This window comes from Dendropsophus ebraccatus, chromosome 6, assembly GCF_027789765.1.
Source record: "Dendropsophus ebraccatus isolate aDenEbr1 chromosome 6, aDenEbr1.pat, whole genome shotgun sequence".
Lineage (NCBI taxonomy): Eukaryota > Metazoa > Chordata > Amphibia > Anura > Hylidae > Dendropsophus > Dendropsophus ebraccatus.
In genome coordinates, this window is record NC_091459.1 from 56,016,860 (window position 1) to 56,035,866 (window position 19,007).

General features: G+C 42.6%; 1 protein-coding gene across 1 annotated transcript in view; it reads right to left on the reverse strand.

Moving 5' to 3' along the window:
* Positions 1–16,695: 16,695 nt before the first annotated feature.
* TXLNB (taxilin beta) overlaps positions 16,696–19,007 on the reverse strand; it is a 63,399-nt gene continuing 61,087 nt past the window's right edge. Inside the window, exon 10 of the mRNA XM_069973751.1 lies at positions 16,696–17,945. Within this exon, the coding sequence (XP_069829852.1) occupies positions 17,484–17,945 (462 nt within the window). The 3' untranslated portion in view covers positions 16,696–17,483. The remainder of the gene's footprint in view (positions 17,946–19,007) is intronic.

Consider the following 19,007-nt stretch of genomic DNA (forward strand, 5'->3'; position numbering starts at 1 on the left):
CCTGTCCTATAGCACTGTGTATTCAGCTCCTATGCAAACCTCTGTGTATCCATGGTTACAGACCGCAAACAAAACATATAGGTAAACAAGCCAAACAATAAGGCCCTATTCCACAGCCTGGCTGTCAGCGCTCGTTTGCTCCTCATTCCCCACTCGCTGCCTTTGCTATCCCATGCGGCAGCAGCGAGCAGGTGAGTCCGTTGCCTTTTATTTCAAAGGACGATTATCGGCCGATAATCGTTTCGTGGATCACGGCCTTTAGACTCCACTCGTGTAATACTTAGGAATAACACATAGGCCACATAATAACACATAACACACCTTAGATTTCCTGTGTGATTAGAACCTATGCTTATTTATTTATACAGTATTAACTCCTTAAAATGACACTGTCACCCTCTTTTTGCATTATGACTTCTCTACACAGGTGTAAAGGGTAAATTTTGCAGTTTTCATACCTTATTTTATATCATACGTCATGGTGCTTGTTCCAGTAAAAAGTGATCTTTTATCATCTGCGGATTGTGCTACCTGCACGGGGCTTCAGGGGCACAGCACCACTTAGCCCCGCCCACATCGTAACTGTAGGCCCCTCCCCTCCGAGACATCACCACTGCATAGGCCCAGCCTCTCCATGGCCTTTGGCCTAAAGGTCTAGGCCCCACCCCCAATGGCCGCTGAGGGGGTGGGGCCTGTGCGCCGATTACGAACGGGCAGGGCCTACAGAGGCTATGTGGGCAGGGCTGAGTGGCGCTGCATCATTGAAGCCCCGCCCAGGTAGCACAATCCACAGATGATAAAAGATCACTTTTTACTGGAACAAGCACCATGACGTATGATATAAAATAAGGCATGAGAATCATAATGCAAAAAGGGTGTGGCAGTGTCACTTTAAGGCAAATTCACAAACATGTACATCTGTGGTTGATGCTCGTTAGCACAACCTCACATACATGTACATGAATGAGTTAAATTGTCACAGCGACAGTTGAAATGGGTATTCCACCCAGGAACTGAGAGACTAAATGCTCCTAAACCTAGCTGGTCTTACTAAGTCCCAGTGAGTATTTTAAGCCGTCTCCCGTCTTTCTAGCTGCCGCCTTTCCTAAGTTCCACGGTTTTCTAAAAGCCAGTCTATATCCAAGATGATGCTGGCCAGGAAACTACATTTCCCAGCAGGCATTGCTCTTCAGAACCAATTACAAAGTATCCACTTCATCTTGTAGCATCTTAGATATTTGTTTACAATGTAATGCAGAATCAATCTCCTAGCTATCTCTATATCTCTTTATCTATACATCTACATAGATAGATTAAAAAGAGAGAGAGCGATGAGACAACTGTGTTTCCTTTCCCCTATACTGCTTAGGAGGCTGTTACTGTTTTATTATTTCCCCTCTTCTTAGCCAGATGCTCACTGATTGATTGATGTGATGTCAGTGGTGGATGGGGCTACATATGAGGTGTTACAGCTTACCTGGCAACAGAAGAGACAGATCATGTGACTTTGGTCTCAGAAAGGAGGGGGAGGACAGAGGAGTGGAGACAAAGCAGGCATTGAGGATTTTCTGTAGCTTCAGGGTGTGAGTCAGGATATGCTGGTAGAGCACCCCTTTACCTATCATCCGACAAGGACCTACCTTCACTCGGCCCAGCCGGGGATCAATCTATCTTTTCAGTTGGACCAATCACAGTAAGAATGACAGGAGCGGCCTTCAGTTCAGAGCCAGGAGAGAACAGTAGATCCAGCACAGTAATGTGAAGTATAAAGCACAGATTAACTCCTTCCTGCCCTTCTTGTTGCCCCTGCTCTGTTGTATCTGATATTCATCCTTGTCCCCTGTTGCTGTACCTAATAGTTGCTCATATCCCCTGTTGCTGTACCTAATAGAGTCCTCTGTTCCCTGTTGCCTTACCTGATAGTCTGTAGTGTCCTCTATTACTGTACCTGTGGTTGCTCCTGTTAGCGTACCTAATATTTTTCCTTGTCTCATTGCTATACGTGATCTTCGCTCCCTTTAGTGTACCTAATCATTGCCCCTGTTAGTGTACATGGTTGTTTCCGCTGTAAGTGTATGCGATTGCTGTTCCTGTTACTGTACCTGATTGTCGCTGCTGTTACTGTATCTGAAATTTGAAAAAATTGCTGCTAACTTTCTTAGCACAATAGCATCCTAAAAAGTAAAGGACTTTTACCAGATAATGCCGACAGAGTAGACAGACTGTAAATGAGAATTACTATCTCATTTGTAATGAGTATCTTTGTTACACACAGGGAATTTCAAACTTTGAGAAATGCAAAGTTTTTAATTTTTTATTACCTTTTTCAGTTTTTCACAAAGAAAGGGTTAAAGGGGTTGTCCGGCGATAAAAAATTATTCACAGAATAACACACATTACAAAGTTATACAACTTTGTAATGTATGTTATGTCTGTGAATGGCCCCCTTCCCCGTGTTTCCCCCCACCCACGCTAGACCCGGAAGTGTGGTGCATTATACTCACCGCATCTCGTGTCGTCCACGGTCTCCGATCCTCAGCAGTGACGTCTTCTTCGGGAGGCCGGCGGATCTTCCCGAGTGCCGGCCACCCTCTGCAGCGTCATCCGAAGCTCAGCCGCGATTGGCTGAGCATAACTGTGCTCAGCCAATCGCGGCTGAGCAGCTGATGACGTGGCCGCGTCATCAGCCGCTCAGCCGCGATTGGCTGAGCACAGTTATGCTCAGCCAATCGCGGCTGAGCTTCTGATGATGCTGCAGAGGGCGGCTGGCACTCGGGAAGATCCGGCGGCCTCCCGAAGAAGACGTCACTGCTGAGGATCGGAGACCGTGGTCGGCACGTGACAGGTAATGTATAGCGCACCACACTTCCGGGTACACGGGTGGGGGTGGTGGGACACGGTGAAGGGGGCCATTCACAGACAACATACATTACAAAGTTGTATAACTTTGTAATGTGTGTTATTCTGTGAATATTTTTTTATCGCCGGACAACCCCTTTAATGTATCGAGCAAAATTAACTACTAACATAAAGTTCATTTTGTCTTGAAAAAAAATCAGAATCACTTAGATAAGTTTAAATTTCATGACGTTATTAGCACATAAAATGAGACCTGTCAGATTTTGAAAATACGGCCTGGTACTTAACACCAAAAGGGACTGCGGAGGCAAGGGCTTAATAACATCAGTTGACTCTGTATTCCAATAAATCTTTATTTTTTTGTGGATGAGCAAAGTAGAAGTAATAGTTAAATTAAGTTAAGTGAGAATGGCTTAAAGTAAATAATCACCTGTATTTTTTCTTCATATTGTTATTTCTGTACAAATTAGGGATCTGCAAATATTACAGATATGATAATCTGTGCAGCAATTATGGTCCAAGAGTTTGTCAGTAATTTTTGCGGATCTGTAAAACATGGATTACAGATCCATAAAACTACAGACAGTGAGAACAGCCCAATAAAAGTCAATGGACCCTAAATTTGTCTGAGGATCTGTGTGAATGTAGCCTTACCCGAGAACTATGGGTCCACAGCCCTGAAACAAACACCTGGGCCATGTTTGGCCAGCAGTTATCTCAGTAACGAGTATTCTGAAGTAAGCTGCTAATAATATTCTCTGGTGGCAGCTTAGCTCTCTAAGAACAATAGGATTGGGCAGTTAAAATCTATCAGGCCCACTTATAGGTTCGGACATCATTTTTCTAATGTATTGGGACCTTAAGGGGGAATTCCAGCAATCCCATAAAAACTAAAATGCTCAAAAAGCATATAGGTGCTCTCACTGATCACCCACCAGTCGTATGACACCTTTCACACTGTGCTGCTCCTGGCCCCAGATTCAAACTTTTACAAATGTTCCCAGTTTAACATCATGGCAGCTGGCAGGGAAACTACATCTTTCAGCATGTATTGCACCCACCCCTGTCTAGTTAGTATCTGCCAACCATTGGATCGATCTGCTTCTTTTCACAGTCAACACTACTCAGGAGAGGCTGTTTTTTTCCCTACCACAGGCGATACCCATGTGATAACCGTGTGATGTCATTGATAGGTGGGGTTACTAATGAGGTGTTACAGCTTTCCTGGCAACAGAAGCGACAGAGATCATGTGACCTGTGTCTCAGAAGGGAGGGGGAGGACAGAGGAGTTGAGACAGAGTGGAGCAGGAAGTGAGGATTTTTAGCAGCTTCAGGGTGTGAGTCAGGATTTGCTGAAGACATACAGACCAATTCATGTAACAGAAACCTATTAAACACAAGCTTCGATTATGGGTGAGGATTGAACAGCATTAAATCTATCCTAACCAGAGTTCCCCTTTAACATACAGTATAAGAAGTAAAGTAGAGTAACTCATGGTAAGAGGTCTGCATGTGAATTGTTTACGCTCTTTGATAGGATATTTCTAGTCTAGTCACATTCTGCAAATTGTTGTGGAGTTAAGTGTTCATGAATGTACTCTGTAATAAGGAGCTAACCATCATGAGTGTCAGGATCAGTGCCGAGTAAGGGTGCTGGGTATTTAACTTATGTTCTCTTACAGACATTACCTGTTTAGTCTGTGTAAATGCTTCAGGGACCCTTTAAATTTCAAGATTATCTTTGTATGCCCTTTAACTTACTCTTGGGTGGACTTGGATATTTGACAATTTTTCATCTGAAACCAGTGTTTGCATACATTTATTTTCTGCTTTAAGTCTGGAAAGCACAGATTTTTTTTTTAAAATTTTTTATTGTTTTACTCCAGGTGCTCTACTTTTTATAACAGAATTAGTGCTGCAAAAAAAACTGAAAGTGTGATGTACTAGTATTTCCTTACAGCTCTGGGGTGTGAAAGAAAGAGCAGGCTGATTGAATAGACTGCAGAGATGAAACCTTGACAATCATATTCTTATAATAAAAGCTCTATTATACTTTAATACTATTTATAGTACCTGTATGCTGTGAACACTTGTACAACATTCTGGTTGGCTATCCGTCATCAAAATTATCCTTGTACCATTATACACAAATAGTGTGAGTCTATGTTCACACAATAACGTAAAAGCAAAATCCGACAGTAAAATAGGTATAAAACGCAGCCACGCAACATTGTCGTGGAAAAATGACAGTCTGCGCACGTTTTATAATTATTTTAATGTCATATTTTGCTGTTAATGTACTGTGTGTCAAGAAAGCCTTATGGGTTTTTTCAAAGGTATGTCCAACTGTGAGCACCATATTACAGTTTATTATGTTTCATATTGAGTAACCATATAAATTGCACTAGTATCTTGTACTGTGTAAGGGCCAGTTCACACAGAGTAAAACTGACGGACTTGCGGGGCGGAACTCTTCGCCGCGGAATCATGCCAGCCTCCGTGTCATACTGGCAGTCTGTGGGTGGGCTCGCGGTTCCTCTCTCCGCGCGGAAGAATTGAAATGTAAATTTTTCCAAGCGCAGAGGCACGGAGAGAGGAGGCGCGCAATCCTCCCATAGACTGGCATCATGACACGGAGGCTGGTGGGATTCCGCAGTGCAGAATTCTGCCAGTTTTACTCCATGTGAACTGGCCCTAAGGCCTTATTCCCATGTCTCATGCACGATATGTAAATTCAGATGATGTGCAATGGAATGGAGTTTGGATGATGGCAGGAGCTCTGAAATGCATAGGCCGTAATTGTAATAAGTTGTAAGGGTGGATTCACACATACCGGAATCGCAGCGGCATTCCACAGCAAAATCCGCTGTGATTTCTAGTACTGACATCCCCAGTGGCTGCGGCAATCACCAGAGCAAAGCATGTACAGTGAGACTCTGCCCCTTTGTCTCTGCAAGCTGCATTAGGAAAACCATATCAGGAGAAGAAGAGGTAAAGAAGGCAGACATGGTATATTACTAGAGATGTCTGATCGTTCAGCATTTTGATACCGGTGGCTGAAGAAGTTAGAGGTAAAGGAGTCTGGAAAATCATGGAGACAGCCTGTGGCCTATGCTCGAATTGCACTCATCTCTATATACTACCTTATACTGGTACCTATCCTACAAAGAAGGGCTACAACACTTGTATAATCCAAATACAATCCAATATTTTATTAATCACAAAAATAAATTATAAATTACACAGAACAGAGTAAAATTTATTCTTCACACAGGATCAAAATGTCAGCCACATGATTCTATTACAGAAGGATACATATACAAGGCAGACATCAGATCACAAACCACAATGGGTAACAAACAATGGAAAGACTTTATTTATTTATTTAAGACTATAGTGTCTATTGCACTGCCCCCTGCCAAAGTGCTAACTTCCCTCCCTATACCACTACAATCCTAAGGTGCAAGTGCACGAGGTATAACATATGTAAAAAGGATTAGAAGAGTATCTGCTGCAGATATTACCTGTCACACTGTGTGTAGATAACCCCCAACATGCATTTCGCGATCAAGCCAGACGTGAAACACGCGTTGGGGGTTATCTACAAAGTGTGACAGGTAATATCAGCAGCAGATACTCTTCTAATCCTTTTTACATATGTTATACCTCGGGCACTTGCACCTTAGGATTGTAGTGGTATAGGGAGGGAACTTAGCACTTTGGCAGGGGGCAGTGCAATAGACACTATAGTCTTTCCATTGTTTGTTACCCATTGTGGTTTGTGATCTGATGTCTGCTTTGTATATACATCATTCTGTAATAGAATCATGTGGCTGTGATATTTTGATCCTGTGTGAAGAATTAATTTTACTCTGTTCTGTGTAATTTTTATGATTAATAAAATAAAGGATTGTATTTGGATTATACAAGTGTTGTAGCCCTTCTTTGTAGGGTAGGTATGATTTAGCCTGGGCAGGCTTGTGGTGTTATAGGAATATACCTTATACTGGTAGCTGATACCTCATACAGATACTGCATATTCTTTATTGGCAGCCTGTGCTGTACTATGTAGGTAAAAAGCAAAATATTAGGAATACAATGAGAAGGTTGCATTTTCCCCCCTAAACCAGTTTACTATAGAGTGCCTGGCGTAAATAGGCAGCTCTACGAGCATGCAGGTATAAGAGCATGCCATCTTTGTGGCAATGCTGGCAGTGTTCAGCTCTGAATACTGACAAATTATGAATGTAGTTGGACTTGCTGTGACTTGGAATCAATAGAAGATTTATAATTTACATTGCCAGCACATGGTACCCCTGATTTGCTTATGACAAACGGGTGAATCTTCCTCCACAGCACCAGGAAGACCAGATATGCTTTATTCACAAAGTCCACGTATGGTGCGATGTTTCAGCGGATGCAACCGCCTTCCTCAAGCTTGATTTGCTGAAACATTGCATCTTAAGTGCATTTTGGCTATGCTGTGATCCATTTTACCTGAACAGTAGATAGATCACAGCATAGCCAGTAACTCAGTTCTCTTTGTAGGTTAATTCCTTATGTAAACTGTAAAATGGTGTTACCGTTGTGATGCACTGAACATGAAGCATCCTTACTAGGTAGCAAAAAGAAATAGTGTTCCTGCATGTGACTGTACTTCTCAACCATGTGAACAAAACAGACAGAATGAAAAAAATTAAGATTAATGATTTCTGATTTTTTCCCTTTCAAGTAAACTGGTAGCACAAAGTTATACAGAATTGTAATTTACTTCTATTTAAAAATCACCAGTATTCCAGCTGCTGTATGCCCTGCAGGAAGTGGTGTATTCTTTCTAGTGTGACACAGTGCTCTCTGCTGCCATCTCTGTCCATGTCAGGAACTGTCCAGAGCAGGAAAGGTTTTCTGGTTCAATGTTTTTATTAGTTTTTTTTAAGAACAAATTACAAAAGAGAAAATCTATTTGCTACTACTCTGGACAGTTCCTGACATGGACAGAGGTGGCAGCAGAGAGCACTGTGTCACACTGGAAGGAATACAACCCTTCCTGCAGGACATACAGAAGCTGATAGGTAATGGAAGCAGAAGATATTTAGGTATAAGTAAACTACAAATCTATATAACTTTTTAACACCAGTTGATTTGAAAGAAAATTATTTTCACTGGAGTACCCCTATAAACAGTGAGCTTAAGCTCCTATTAAAAATCTGCATGCAAAGACTGGCAAAGTAGATTAGGAAGAATGCTGTGCCTGACACTGTGAGCCAAGCCTTTGTGTATCCAATATATAATATAATGCCTTAAAGAAAAAGCTTGCACCCTGGTTGGATAAGAGGATAGCATATCTACCCCTTACTCTGCAGAACCCTCCCACTTTTAGACGCTAGCCTGCAGGCTCTTTGTTCGGTTTGATGACATGCAGGATCTATGTAGCTTACCATGCTTCTTATTTTGATAAGTGATAACTTTACTGCCGATAAAGAAAGGTAGTAGACTTGATTTTCTTCAGTATATTCAGTGACATACTCTATAGCGAATGTTATCATGAATTGACGCTGTATGTTAAACTTCAGAAATACACTCATTGGTTTATAGTTTATGTTTTTGTTGCATGAATAAAAGGTTTCGGGCTGCTTTAGATTGCTATCCACACTTCTTCAATGGTTTTTCTACATAGGTGGACTGCATTACAGGCAATGAATAGATAATTAACACTTTCTTAAAGCTGTAATCTTGCACAGCATATGTCAGACCCGACATGTGGCTGGTGAGAATATCTAAAGAGTCTTTATTCCTACACGTATATGACTTTACATAGTCTGGATATAAAATCTTTCAAATATACTTAGGGTACATTCACACGGTCATATTTCCTGTCTGCAATCACAGACAAATTATGGAGTCATACATTTCTATGGCCCTATGCACACGTCTGTAGGTGTTACGGGTCAGTGGCGGGGCCATGATCCATACTGCAAAAAATGCTGGAAGGCCCTAGTACAGAGCAGAGTTGCAGCTTGGATCATCATACCCCTATGTATGGGCCCATGCAATTGCAGCCTGCGGCCGTGGACAGCTCTATGGACATGTGAATGAGGACTTCGTTTTGAAAAGGTACTCTGGGTAGCAATGTTATCTCATAACCAATCATATGTTATGTTATGTTAACATTTGTGTTTTTGTGTTATCATTCATATTCTCTGGAAAAAAAAGACAAGAAAGCAAAAATTCTGCTGGGGTATGTAAACTTATGAGCACAACTGTATATGTTTATGAAATAGTAACTACAAAATAGGATATGCTTAATCAAACAACATTTATTTTGGTAACACCTTCACTATTATATACAATTATATACAAATATAAATCTCCAGAGGTCTGCTAGTTGTGGAAATTCATGCACCATGTCGTGCCTTTCCTTCCCTTCGTCCAAACTGTCCAGTACAGTCAGAAACCCTTGTCTGTCTATCAGCTGTAACCAGATCCATGAACAGTACCTGTCAATCAAGCCTACACCATGATGGCATCACCAACCAAGTAACTATGTCCAGTTTGGGTGTATAGGTACAAGAGTCAGTCACACCAATCACGTATTATGTAGTACTGATCCAGTCCATGGAATGTGAAACACCTTGCCCAACGTGTTTCAGTCACTAGTATCCGTGACTTCATCAGGGACGCCGAGGCATTAGCTTATTAGTGACAGTGTATATGCAGTTAGACACAGTACACAGATGGAGGACAGTTCTCCATCTTCTCAAGGCAGCGCTGCATCCCTAGGATTACTGTGCACTCACTAAGAACCATGAGCACTGAGGGAGACTGGTCTACTTTTAGTCACTGCTATTTAGGACCATCCCTCCGGTCGTTCTTGACACCAGGACAGTGAGTAGCCACAACAATTGTTGTGTTGTAATGCCTCGGAGCCCCTGATGAGGTCACGGATACTAGTGACTGAAACGCGTTGGGCAAGGTGTTTCACATTCCATGGACTGGATCAGTACTACATAATACGTGATTGGTGTGACTGACTCTTGTACTTATACACCCAAACTGGACATAGTTACTTGGTTGGTGATGCCATCATGGTGTAGGCTTGATTGACAGGTACTGTTCATGGATCTGGTTACAGCTGATAGACAGACAAGGGTTTCTGACTGAACTGGACAGTTTGGACATAGGGAAAGAACGGCACAACATGGTGCATGAATTTCCACAACTAGCAGACCTCTGGAGATTTATATTTGTATATAATTGTATAAAATGGTGAAGGTGTTACCTAAATACAGTAAATGTTGTTTCATTAAGCATATCCTATTTTGTAGTTTTTGTTTATATTTCTAAGATACCTTCTAGTACTTGATGTTACATATTACACTGATTTATACATATGTTTATGAAATGGTCAAGGTTTGATCTGTTGTAGGGGTTGTCTGCATTTTTCAATACCTTACTGCTGGTGCAGATAAAACAAAAGACAAGTTATCCTTATCTGTCTGCGTTCCTCTATTGTCCTCCTCTGGTGTTGCCTGTGTCCCCTGACAACTGAAAAGCCTTCACAAACTCATCTTGGGAGTGACAGCCTGCTCAACCAATCACTGACTGAGACAGGACAGTCCTGCAGCCACTGATTGGCTGAGTGGACTGTTACTCCCAAGACGAGTTTGTGGAGGCTGTGCAGTCAGGGGGGACACAGGCAACACCAGAGGAGGACATGTTTATTTTACATGCACCAGCAGCAAAGTATTAAAAAAGGCCGACAACCCCTTTAAATTCTCCGGCTGCAGCATGAGAAGGTCACTGTAGTTGTCAGAATACTTTTTAATGATAACTAGAAATGAGCACAACTGGAGCATGCTCGAGTCCGATTGTTCAGCATTTGAATACTGTTGGCTGAAGAAGTTGGATGCAATGCTAAGGAGTCTGGAAAAACATGGGTACAACCTATGGCTGCCTCCATGTTTTCTGGGACTCTTGATGGCTACTTCAAACTTCTTTACCCATGGTATTCAAATGCTAACCAATCAGATTTGAGCACGCTCCAGTTACACTTATCTCTAATGATAATCTGACATTGAGTGTGGGATCTCTAAAAGGACAGAGTACATTGATACTCAATAGGCTTCATAGAGTGTAGACAGAGAAGTGTTGTTCCTAACAAACATTACAGAATTCGCTATTTATTTTTGCTTTTACTCCTGTTGTAGATGTAAAATCCGTTTCTGCTTCCACACTTTTTTTTTTTTACCTTTTATAAAGTGACAAAGCCAAGCACATTCATTTTTTTCAAAACGTCAAGTACAAATGTGTCACTGAAATAAACCTATTATTTTTACCTATTGAATTATTGATTTTCCCAAGGCTAAACCTGAAAAGCTGTCATTCTTTATATTCATGTTCAAAGTGGGCACAATGCACTCTATCTGTTTCATAGAAAATATTTTCCATCAACAAAGAAGGTCAAATACAAAAAGTTCGGAAAGCGGTATGTACACAGTGCTGTAATTGCTAAAGAAAATGAAATTTTACTGAGACATAAACCGCCAATGATAGGAGACTAGAGATGAGCGCAACTGGAGCATACTTGAATCCGATTGTTCGGCATTTGAATACTGGTGGATGAAGCCCTAGTGGGTCCAGGAAAACATGGATATGGCCTATGGCCTATAGCAGCATCCACCAGTACTCCCTAGGGCTGCATCCAATTTCTTCAGCCACCAGTATTTAAATGTTGAATGATCAGACTCAAGCATGCCGCAGCTGCTCTTATCTCTATAGGAGACTAACAGATCCTTGATACATGATAAAGCTTAAAGTAAATCTATTATCACATTTAATAAATTAAGTTTTAGTACTACCTGATGTTTTTGTGAATATACTAAGTAGCAAATCTGGTGCACTGGAGGCGGGCCCAGCACCTCCTAGTGTACCTATTTCCCCTTTCATTGATGATGAGTTGTGAACTATTCGCCTCTGCTAGATGAATAATAATAAGGGGCTTTATCAATAGGAAGGGAAGTCTGTGCACTGGGGGTACTGGGCCCGCCTCCAGTGCACCAGACTTGCCAACTAGCATATTCACAAAAGCTGATATTTTTTGGCAGTGGCGGATTAAATGGGCTGTCCACCCAACCTGCCCCCCCCGGTCAATCTGCCCACATTATAATCCACTACTGCCCCCCCATGCTGTCCCCAATAAACATAATGTTTGGTCTCTTGTGCACAGAGGATGTCAGGAGAGGAGGGTGCTAATCCTATAGAAGAGGTCCCAGCAGCACAGAGGATGTCAGGAGAGGAGGGTGCTGATCTATAGGGGAGGTCACAGCAGCACAGAGGATTTCAGGAGAGGAGGGTGCTGATCTATAGGGGAGGTCACAGCAGCACAGAGGATGTCAGGAGAGGAGGGTGCTGATCTATAGGGGAGGTCACCCTCTCCCCCCCCCCGTGCACAGCAGATAACACAAAAAAAACCCAAAAAACAACACAACTCACCTGACGTCCGTTCCCCCATCGAGCCTCTCTCCTCCTGGTCTGTCCCCGGCCGATGTGCGGCTGCTGGGGGTGTCATGTCCTATCCCCAGCAGCGCGCGCATCAGAGAGCTCCCCGTGCGCCGGAAGTCACAGCCACAGGCGCACGGGGAGCTCTCTGATGCGGGCGCTGCCGGGGATAGGACGGGACACCCTCGGCAGCCGCGCATCAGTCGGGGGACAGTACAAGAGAGTCAGTGGTGGATTATAATGTGGGCGGCGTGGCATGGGCCCCCCTGAGCCTCGGGACCCGGGCGGCCGCCCAAACCGCCCATATTAAAATCCGCCACTGTTTCTTGGGAACAGACAGTGGACTTACTAATAAATGGCACGGTTGGCTTCAGTGCAGCAGCTAAAAACTTAAACTTAAAAGCGAGCGCTGACCTGACAGGTTGGTGTTCACTTTCCCCTTAGTATCATGTCGTGTAATATGGCTTTAAAGAAGTGAGCAAGAGTAAAACACAAGCTATGCTTAAAGGGGTATTCCACTCAGAATGAACTTTTAATATGTTGCTGCCAAGACAAAGAATATAACAAACAGCCTATTCTTACCTCTCTGCACTCCCCTGTGTCCTCCTACATCATCCTCGGTCCCCGGCTGAATCATTTCACCTCCACCTGCAAGAAAGACTCCTCTGGCAGTGACAGCCCGTTTAGCCAATCACTGAATGAGATGGGACAGCTCTGCGACCAATGATTGGTTAAGCTGTCAGACGAGTCCATCTTGGAAGTGGAGGTGGGTTCACTCAGCCAGGGACCGAGGATGACATAGGAGGACACACTGATTGCACTGGCCGGTGTCAGTGAAGTTTATCCCAGCCGGTACTGCAGTAGCGGCAAGATGAACCTCATTTCTTTAGATTTGGAATGCGGGCACGTTCCGGTGCACCCACATTGCAAATCACTATACACGACAATGTAAAGTGCAGCCAGAGCCGGACTTTACATTGTCTGCTCTGTCAGTCTTGTGCGGCTGCTATTCAATGAATAGTGGCCACACAAAACTGACGTCGGTTTATTGTGCGGCCGCTTGGAATCACGGCTGGAGTGTATACTGAGTGTATACACTCTGGTCAGGATTCCATAGACTTAAAAAGGGAACTCCAGGTAGAGGTAAAAAAAAAGAATAAACCTGCTCCAGAAGCATATAGAATTGCTAAACTGTCTAACCCAGTTGTAAAACATTTGTTTTGGCGTTTTTTGTTCTGTATTGTGTGGCTGTACTTCCTGGTTGAGCAGTTGTACACTACCACAGGTTCCAGAAAGCATTGCTTTTCCCTCAGCTGTTCATCACAGTCCTCCACCCTGCCCCTTCTCCGCACAAATCTGTTGCAGAACATTCTAAGCTGTGTTCACACATTGTAATTTTATTGTGTTACTGAATTAATTGCAGTACTTTATCATGTCATTGTGTTCTTACCCACACTTTTTCTACCTATAACACCGATATTGGAATAAAGAACTTATGTAATTTTTTTTTCTTTTCATCTCCATGCACATATTATGATCAAGCATCTTTTTTCTTTGAGGTTGAGCCCCACAATAAGGACTTTATCTAATATGATCTTACATGGTATATACTGTTTATGCCTCGTTTTTTGTCTAGGTGGGACTGCCAGTGCCGACTCTGATCCTCTGTGCCATTTAGCATCATGTAATTGTGTTACTGCATCATTTTTGTGAAGATGCTGCAGTACTGCAATAAAGACTTCAACCTGTGTGAACATAGCCGTAGCTTCAGTAAAGTTGCACCACCTACATCTGGCTGGTCAGAGATGGTGAATCGCTCAGGGGATTGGGGGATCCAGCCAAGCCTCCTGTGACATCACCCCCTGTCTGCATCATCATTCTGTGCTCAGCAAACACACACAATGTGAGACAGAGGCATGGAATCTTATGGGGGGGGGGGGGGGGATGAACGATGTCAGCTGATTGTTGCAGTCGTTTGTCTTTTTCAACATGTTGAAAGACAAACGACTCATATAGCAACAATCTGCTGCAGTCGCCCCGTGGAATAGGAGCGGTGGCAGCAGAACGCTGCTATATGCTATGGGCCGCCCGGACAAAAAATTGATCACCCGGGCAGCCCCCCCACCTCTCCACGCAACCCCCCCCTTTCACCCACCTCCTGCTGGCACATGTAATAGGGGCTTGTCTAATATAAAGTTGAGACTTCCTGTTCCGTTGGTGTTGATAAGGAGAAAATTGTTGGAAAGTGATCCATACAAACACCAGTACACAGAAGACAAAAGGAACTCAGCCCACTCCATAGACAACATTATACATACAGTGGTACCTTGGTTTAAGAGTAACTTGGTTTAAGAGCGTTTTGGTTTAAGAGATCACAGTTTTTCAAAATTGTGACTTGGTTTAAGAGCATTGTTTTGGTTTAAGAGCTCCCTGTACTGGGCGGGAGGGCGAGTGGTGGAGGGGCTTGGCATGCACAGTGGGGTCTACAGCACTGTACTCTGACCCAGGAAGTCTCCCTCACCTTCCAAATCATAGCAGATCCACTTCAGGTTGGGGCTTGCATCAGGGGACAGGACTGTGGAGGTAATCTCTTTATAGCTGTAACCCCTCTCTCCCCGGACAGAGAGCGCTGCATTTATGTGCCCACATCTGCCCTGCTCATTCCTTCATGCTCCCTGCAGTCTCTGTCAGCTCTGATTGGTCCATGCTGAAAATAGCCCCTTTTCCATTGCTATCATGTAACCACACAGACCTCTGACAGCAGCCCTCCTCCTCTATTCGAGCCTGTTGTACTACGCTCCTGCATTATGGGCATCTGCAGTTCCATTCTGTATCTAAAAATTGCGGCTGTTTTTCAGGTTTCTGCACTTACTCTATAATATATTATACACCACATGCTGATTGCTATACTCTACAGTAACTTATAATGGGACATATTCAGCTGTTTTTAAATGTTTGTTTCATTTGTTTTACATGTTGTTCAGAATATAAATTCACTATTTTTCGGGTGTGGAACCAATTGTCTGCATTTCAGTGATTTCTTATGGGAAAACTTGCTTTGGTTTAAGAGTGGATTTGGATTACAAGCACAGTCCCGGAACGAATTATGCTCGTAATCCAAGGCACCACTGTATATATATTTGCACTACTTAACATGTTAGTATGTGTAAATAGACCACTGAGGCAATGTGAAGTGAATTGTACTACTTTAAATAAAACAATTTACACTCCCAGAGTCAGAGCTGTCTTGATCTGGATTTTAAACAAGATTACAATAAGTCTTTGGCCATTCAGTTGTTGTGAGCATAGGAAGATTATGGTCTATTTCGGTCCTTTGTTGTGCCACAAGTTGTCTTTATCCTGTTTAGAAGAGAAGGTCAACACTGTTACATTAGTAGATGTCATGTGTTATGTAGTAAAATAAAATTATTTTCAAATCATTTGGTGCCAGTTATATAGACTTACAATTTACCTTAATTTAAAAAGGTGCTGTCTGCTGCCGCCTCTGTCTATGTCAGGAACTGTCCAGAGGAGAAGAAAACCCCTATAGAAAACCAGTTCCTGACAGAGGTGGCAGCAGAGAGCACTGTGTCTGACTGGAAAGAATATACCCCTTTCTGTAGGACATACAGCAGCTGATAAGTACTGGAAGACTGGAGATTTTTAAATAGAGGTGATTTACAAATCTGTATAACTTTCTCACACCAGTTGATTGGAAAACAATATCTTTTCACTTGAGTACCCCTTTAAGAGCACAATTCTTGAACAGTTCCGTATTAAATGTCTGCACTACATGATCTTCCAATGTGTAACAGGCAGTCAGGAGAAGTTATGAAATACACCAGATAAATTACTGGAATGTGCCATTACTTTGCTGACAAACATTGGTGTAAGGTAAGCCAGCCAAGATGTAGGATAAGGGAAGGCGTCATACAGATATAGCAAGATCCATCAGATCTATCATGCAGTATGTCCCATTGTGATTAATTAGGTTTTACTAAATAGAAAAAGGATCCCACAACAATGTATACTGCACATAGTCTGGGAGTCAGTGGCAGACTAATGCAAATAAATAGGCAGTTGTATATTCTTGAAATGCTGTGCATGTAAGAGAAAAGATTAAATACAGAAATATAATTATGTTAAATATAATAAGGTAACCACAAAAACCTTTTATTTGTTTCCAAATGCAATTAGAAAAACACTTCCATCTTTCCATCACGGCAATGTAACAGTTAAAGGGGAATTATCAGCAGGTAAGACGAATCTAGCCTGCCGATATGCCCCTACTGCACAGGAGATGCTGAGGAGGAAGATATGTCCCTTACCTTCCTCCTCGGTGCCGTTCAGTTAGTCATTGGCTCCACGGTCCGGTGAGACATAGTGCTGATCCGGCCCACTCCATTCATTATCTTTAGAAACGGGCAGGTCGGCCCTATAGGGTCGGGCAGTGCTCCTAATGGCGCTCCCAGTGCTCCTGTCTCACCGGACCATGGGGAACACGGCTCCAGAACGGCGCTGAGGAGGAAGGTAAGACACATATCTACCTTCTCAGTGTCTCATGTACAGTAGGGACATAGCAGCAGATCAGATTTGTCTAACCTCCTGATAGTTCTCCTTTAAAAACAAACACAATTTAACAGAATGTAACTTCATTGTTTGTAGTAATAATTTACAAAAGAAAGCATTAGTATTTCTTCTGTTGTTGGGTGAGCCATGCTTATAGATGTGTAGCCATCCACTAACTATGACCACATATAGTAAAGAAGCACTCATAATGCTGTGGACGCATAATGCTAACTCACCAGCAATATCCTTGCTGTGTATTTTTATTCTTTAATGAGTGTATCCATACATACTGTCCAGAGCAAGAGAGGGTTTTCTATGGGGATTTGGTACTGCTCTGGATAGTTCCTGACATGGACAGAGGTGGTAGCAGAGATCACTGTGTCAGACTGGACAGAATACACCACTTCCTGCAGGGCATACAGCAGCTGATAAGTACTAAAAGACAAGATTTTTTAAAAATAGAATATGGAATATAACTTTCTGACACCAGATGATTTGAAAAAAAAAAATATTCAAGCCAACTCATGGACAATCTTAGTGTACTGGTGAAGGTGAGCTTAGTCTACATCTTCCATATCATTATTTGGGCCTACTTGCTGTCCTTCTGGTTTAGCAGTCTTCTGCTCTGTAGAATCGGGGCAGGCTGCCTGTTGTGATGACTGGGCAGGATTCCCCCCTGTAGTGGCGGCTAATTCCACGGCTTCTAATTGTAGGCTGCTTTCTCCTGCTGCCTCTTCAAGAGTATGGGTCACCATAAAAGCTTTTTCCAGATCTCTGATGATTTTTTCATCTATTACAGAAGATTCTGTGACGGACTTTTCATTCGTAGCTGACGCAGCAGAATCCAGGGCCTCAGTTGCCATTTCTACCTCCTCCTCGTCCTCCTCTTCATCTCGTGTCTTCGCATCTTTAATTCTTTTGTAAAGTTCACTTCTCTCCTCCTGCAGCGCTCTGCAAAGCTTCTCCAGCCTCTCGATTTTCACAACAAAGCATTCATATTCTTTTGCCCTCATGGATTTCTGTAGAAAAATAAGGCAACAATGTAAGGTAGTTAGGAAGCCTTATATAATAAATTACACATCCAACGATAATGAGGTTTTTATGTGTCTACTATACAAATGATACTAGAACGTAATATAATATACTGTATTAGGTAGCCTGTTTTTGATGCCTGTTAGATATGAACATTTTTCCCAATATCAGACATTTAGGTGTTTTACAGAAGCTTCTTCATTGTTCATAAAATTTACCACCATTTCAGTATTTCTGCTTCTACTCTATGTATCAGAAAGCAGAGGCATAACTTGTAGCTAAATGAAGGCAGCCTAAACTAGTGACAGAAATGCTGAACAAATGACTTTATTACTTACATCATTCTGTTCAGTCGTTCTCCTAATATGCAGGAGAATGGGATTCGTGCAACCCTCCTCCCGTCCTCCAGCTGCTGATTGTCAACTGTCTGCCTAAATACAGCATAGATAGACAACTGACAATCAGTGGCCGGTGGGCAGAGAGAGCTGCTGCTCATAAATAGTGAGGACAACTGAGCACATGCACATAATGGGGAGCACTACTTATTGTTCTTGTTATTCAGGAGGATACACTGGTTGTCCACTACACTGGACAGGACTTCTAATGGGATCGGCGGCCGGGGTGTGTGTGTTTGAGTGGCATTGGGGGGGGGGGGGGGGGGGGGGGGGTTCAGGTAGCTGAATTTGGGGCAGAAAGGCACAGGAATGGCCGTTTCATGTAATTTCTACATATACTCCGCCCCCTGCTGGTCCTGCAGGTATAGACTGGGGAGTTGTGACATCACTTTTGTTACAGAAATTGAAGCCTGTCTGATCTAGTAAACTGAGGGAAATAAGTGCATTTCCCATAATAAGTGTATATTAGGAATTTGTCTAACTTTGCTTATAAAATAACATATTAAAAAATTGTTTTTGGCTGGAGTTGTCCTTAAAATGGTGGCCATCCACTAAATTTCATCATAGCCTTTCTGTTTTTTCAATCCACTCCCAATCCTGGTTTTGGTTGAAAAATACTGAGCGAAAGTCAATGGAAAAACAGAACACAAAAAG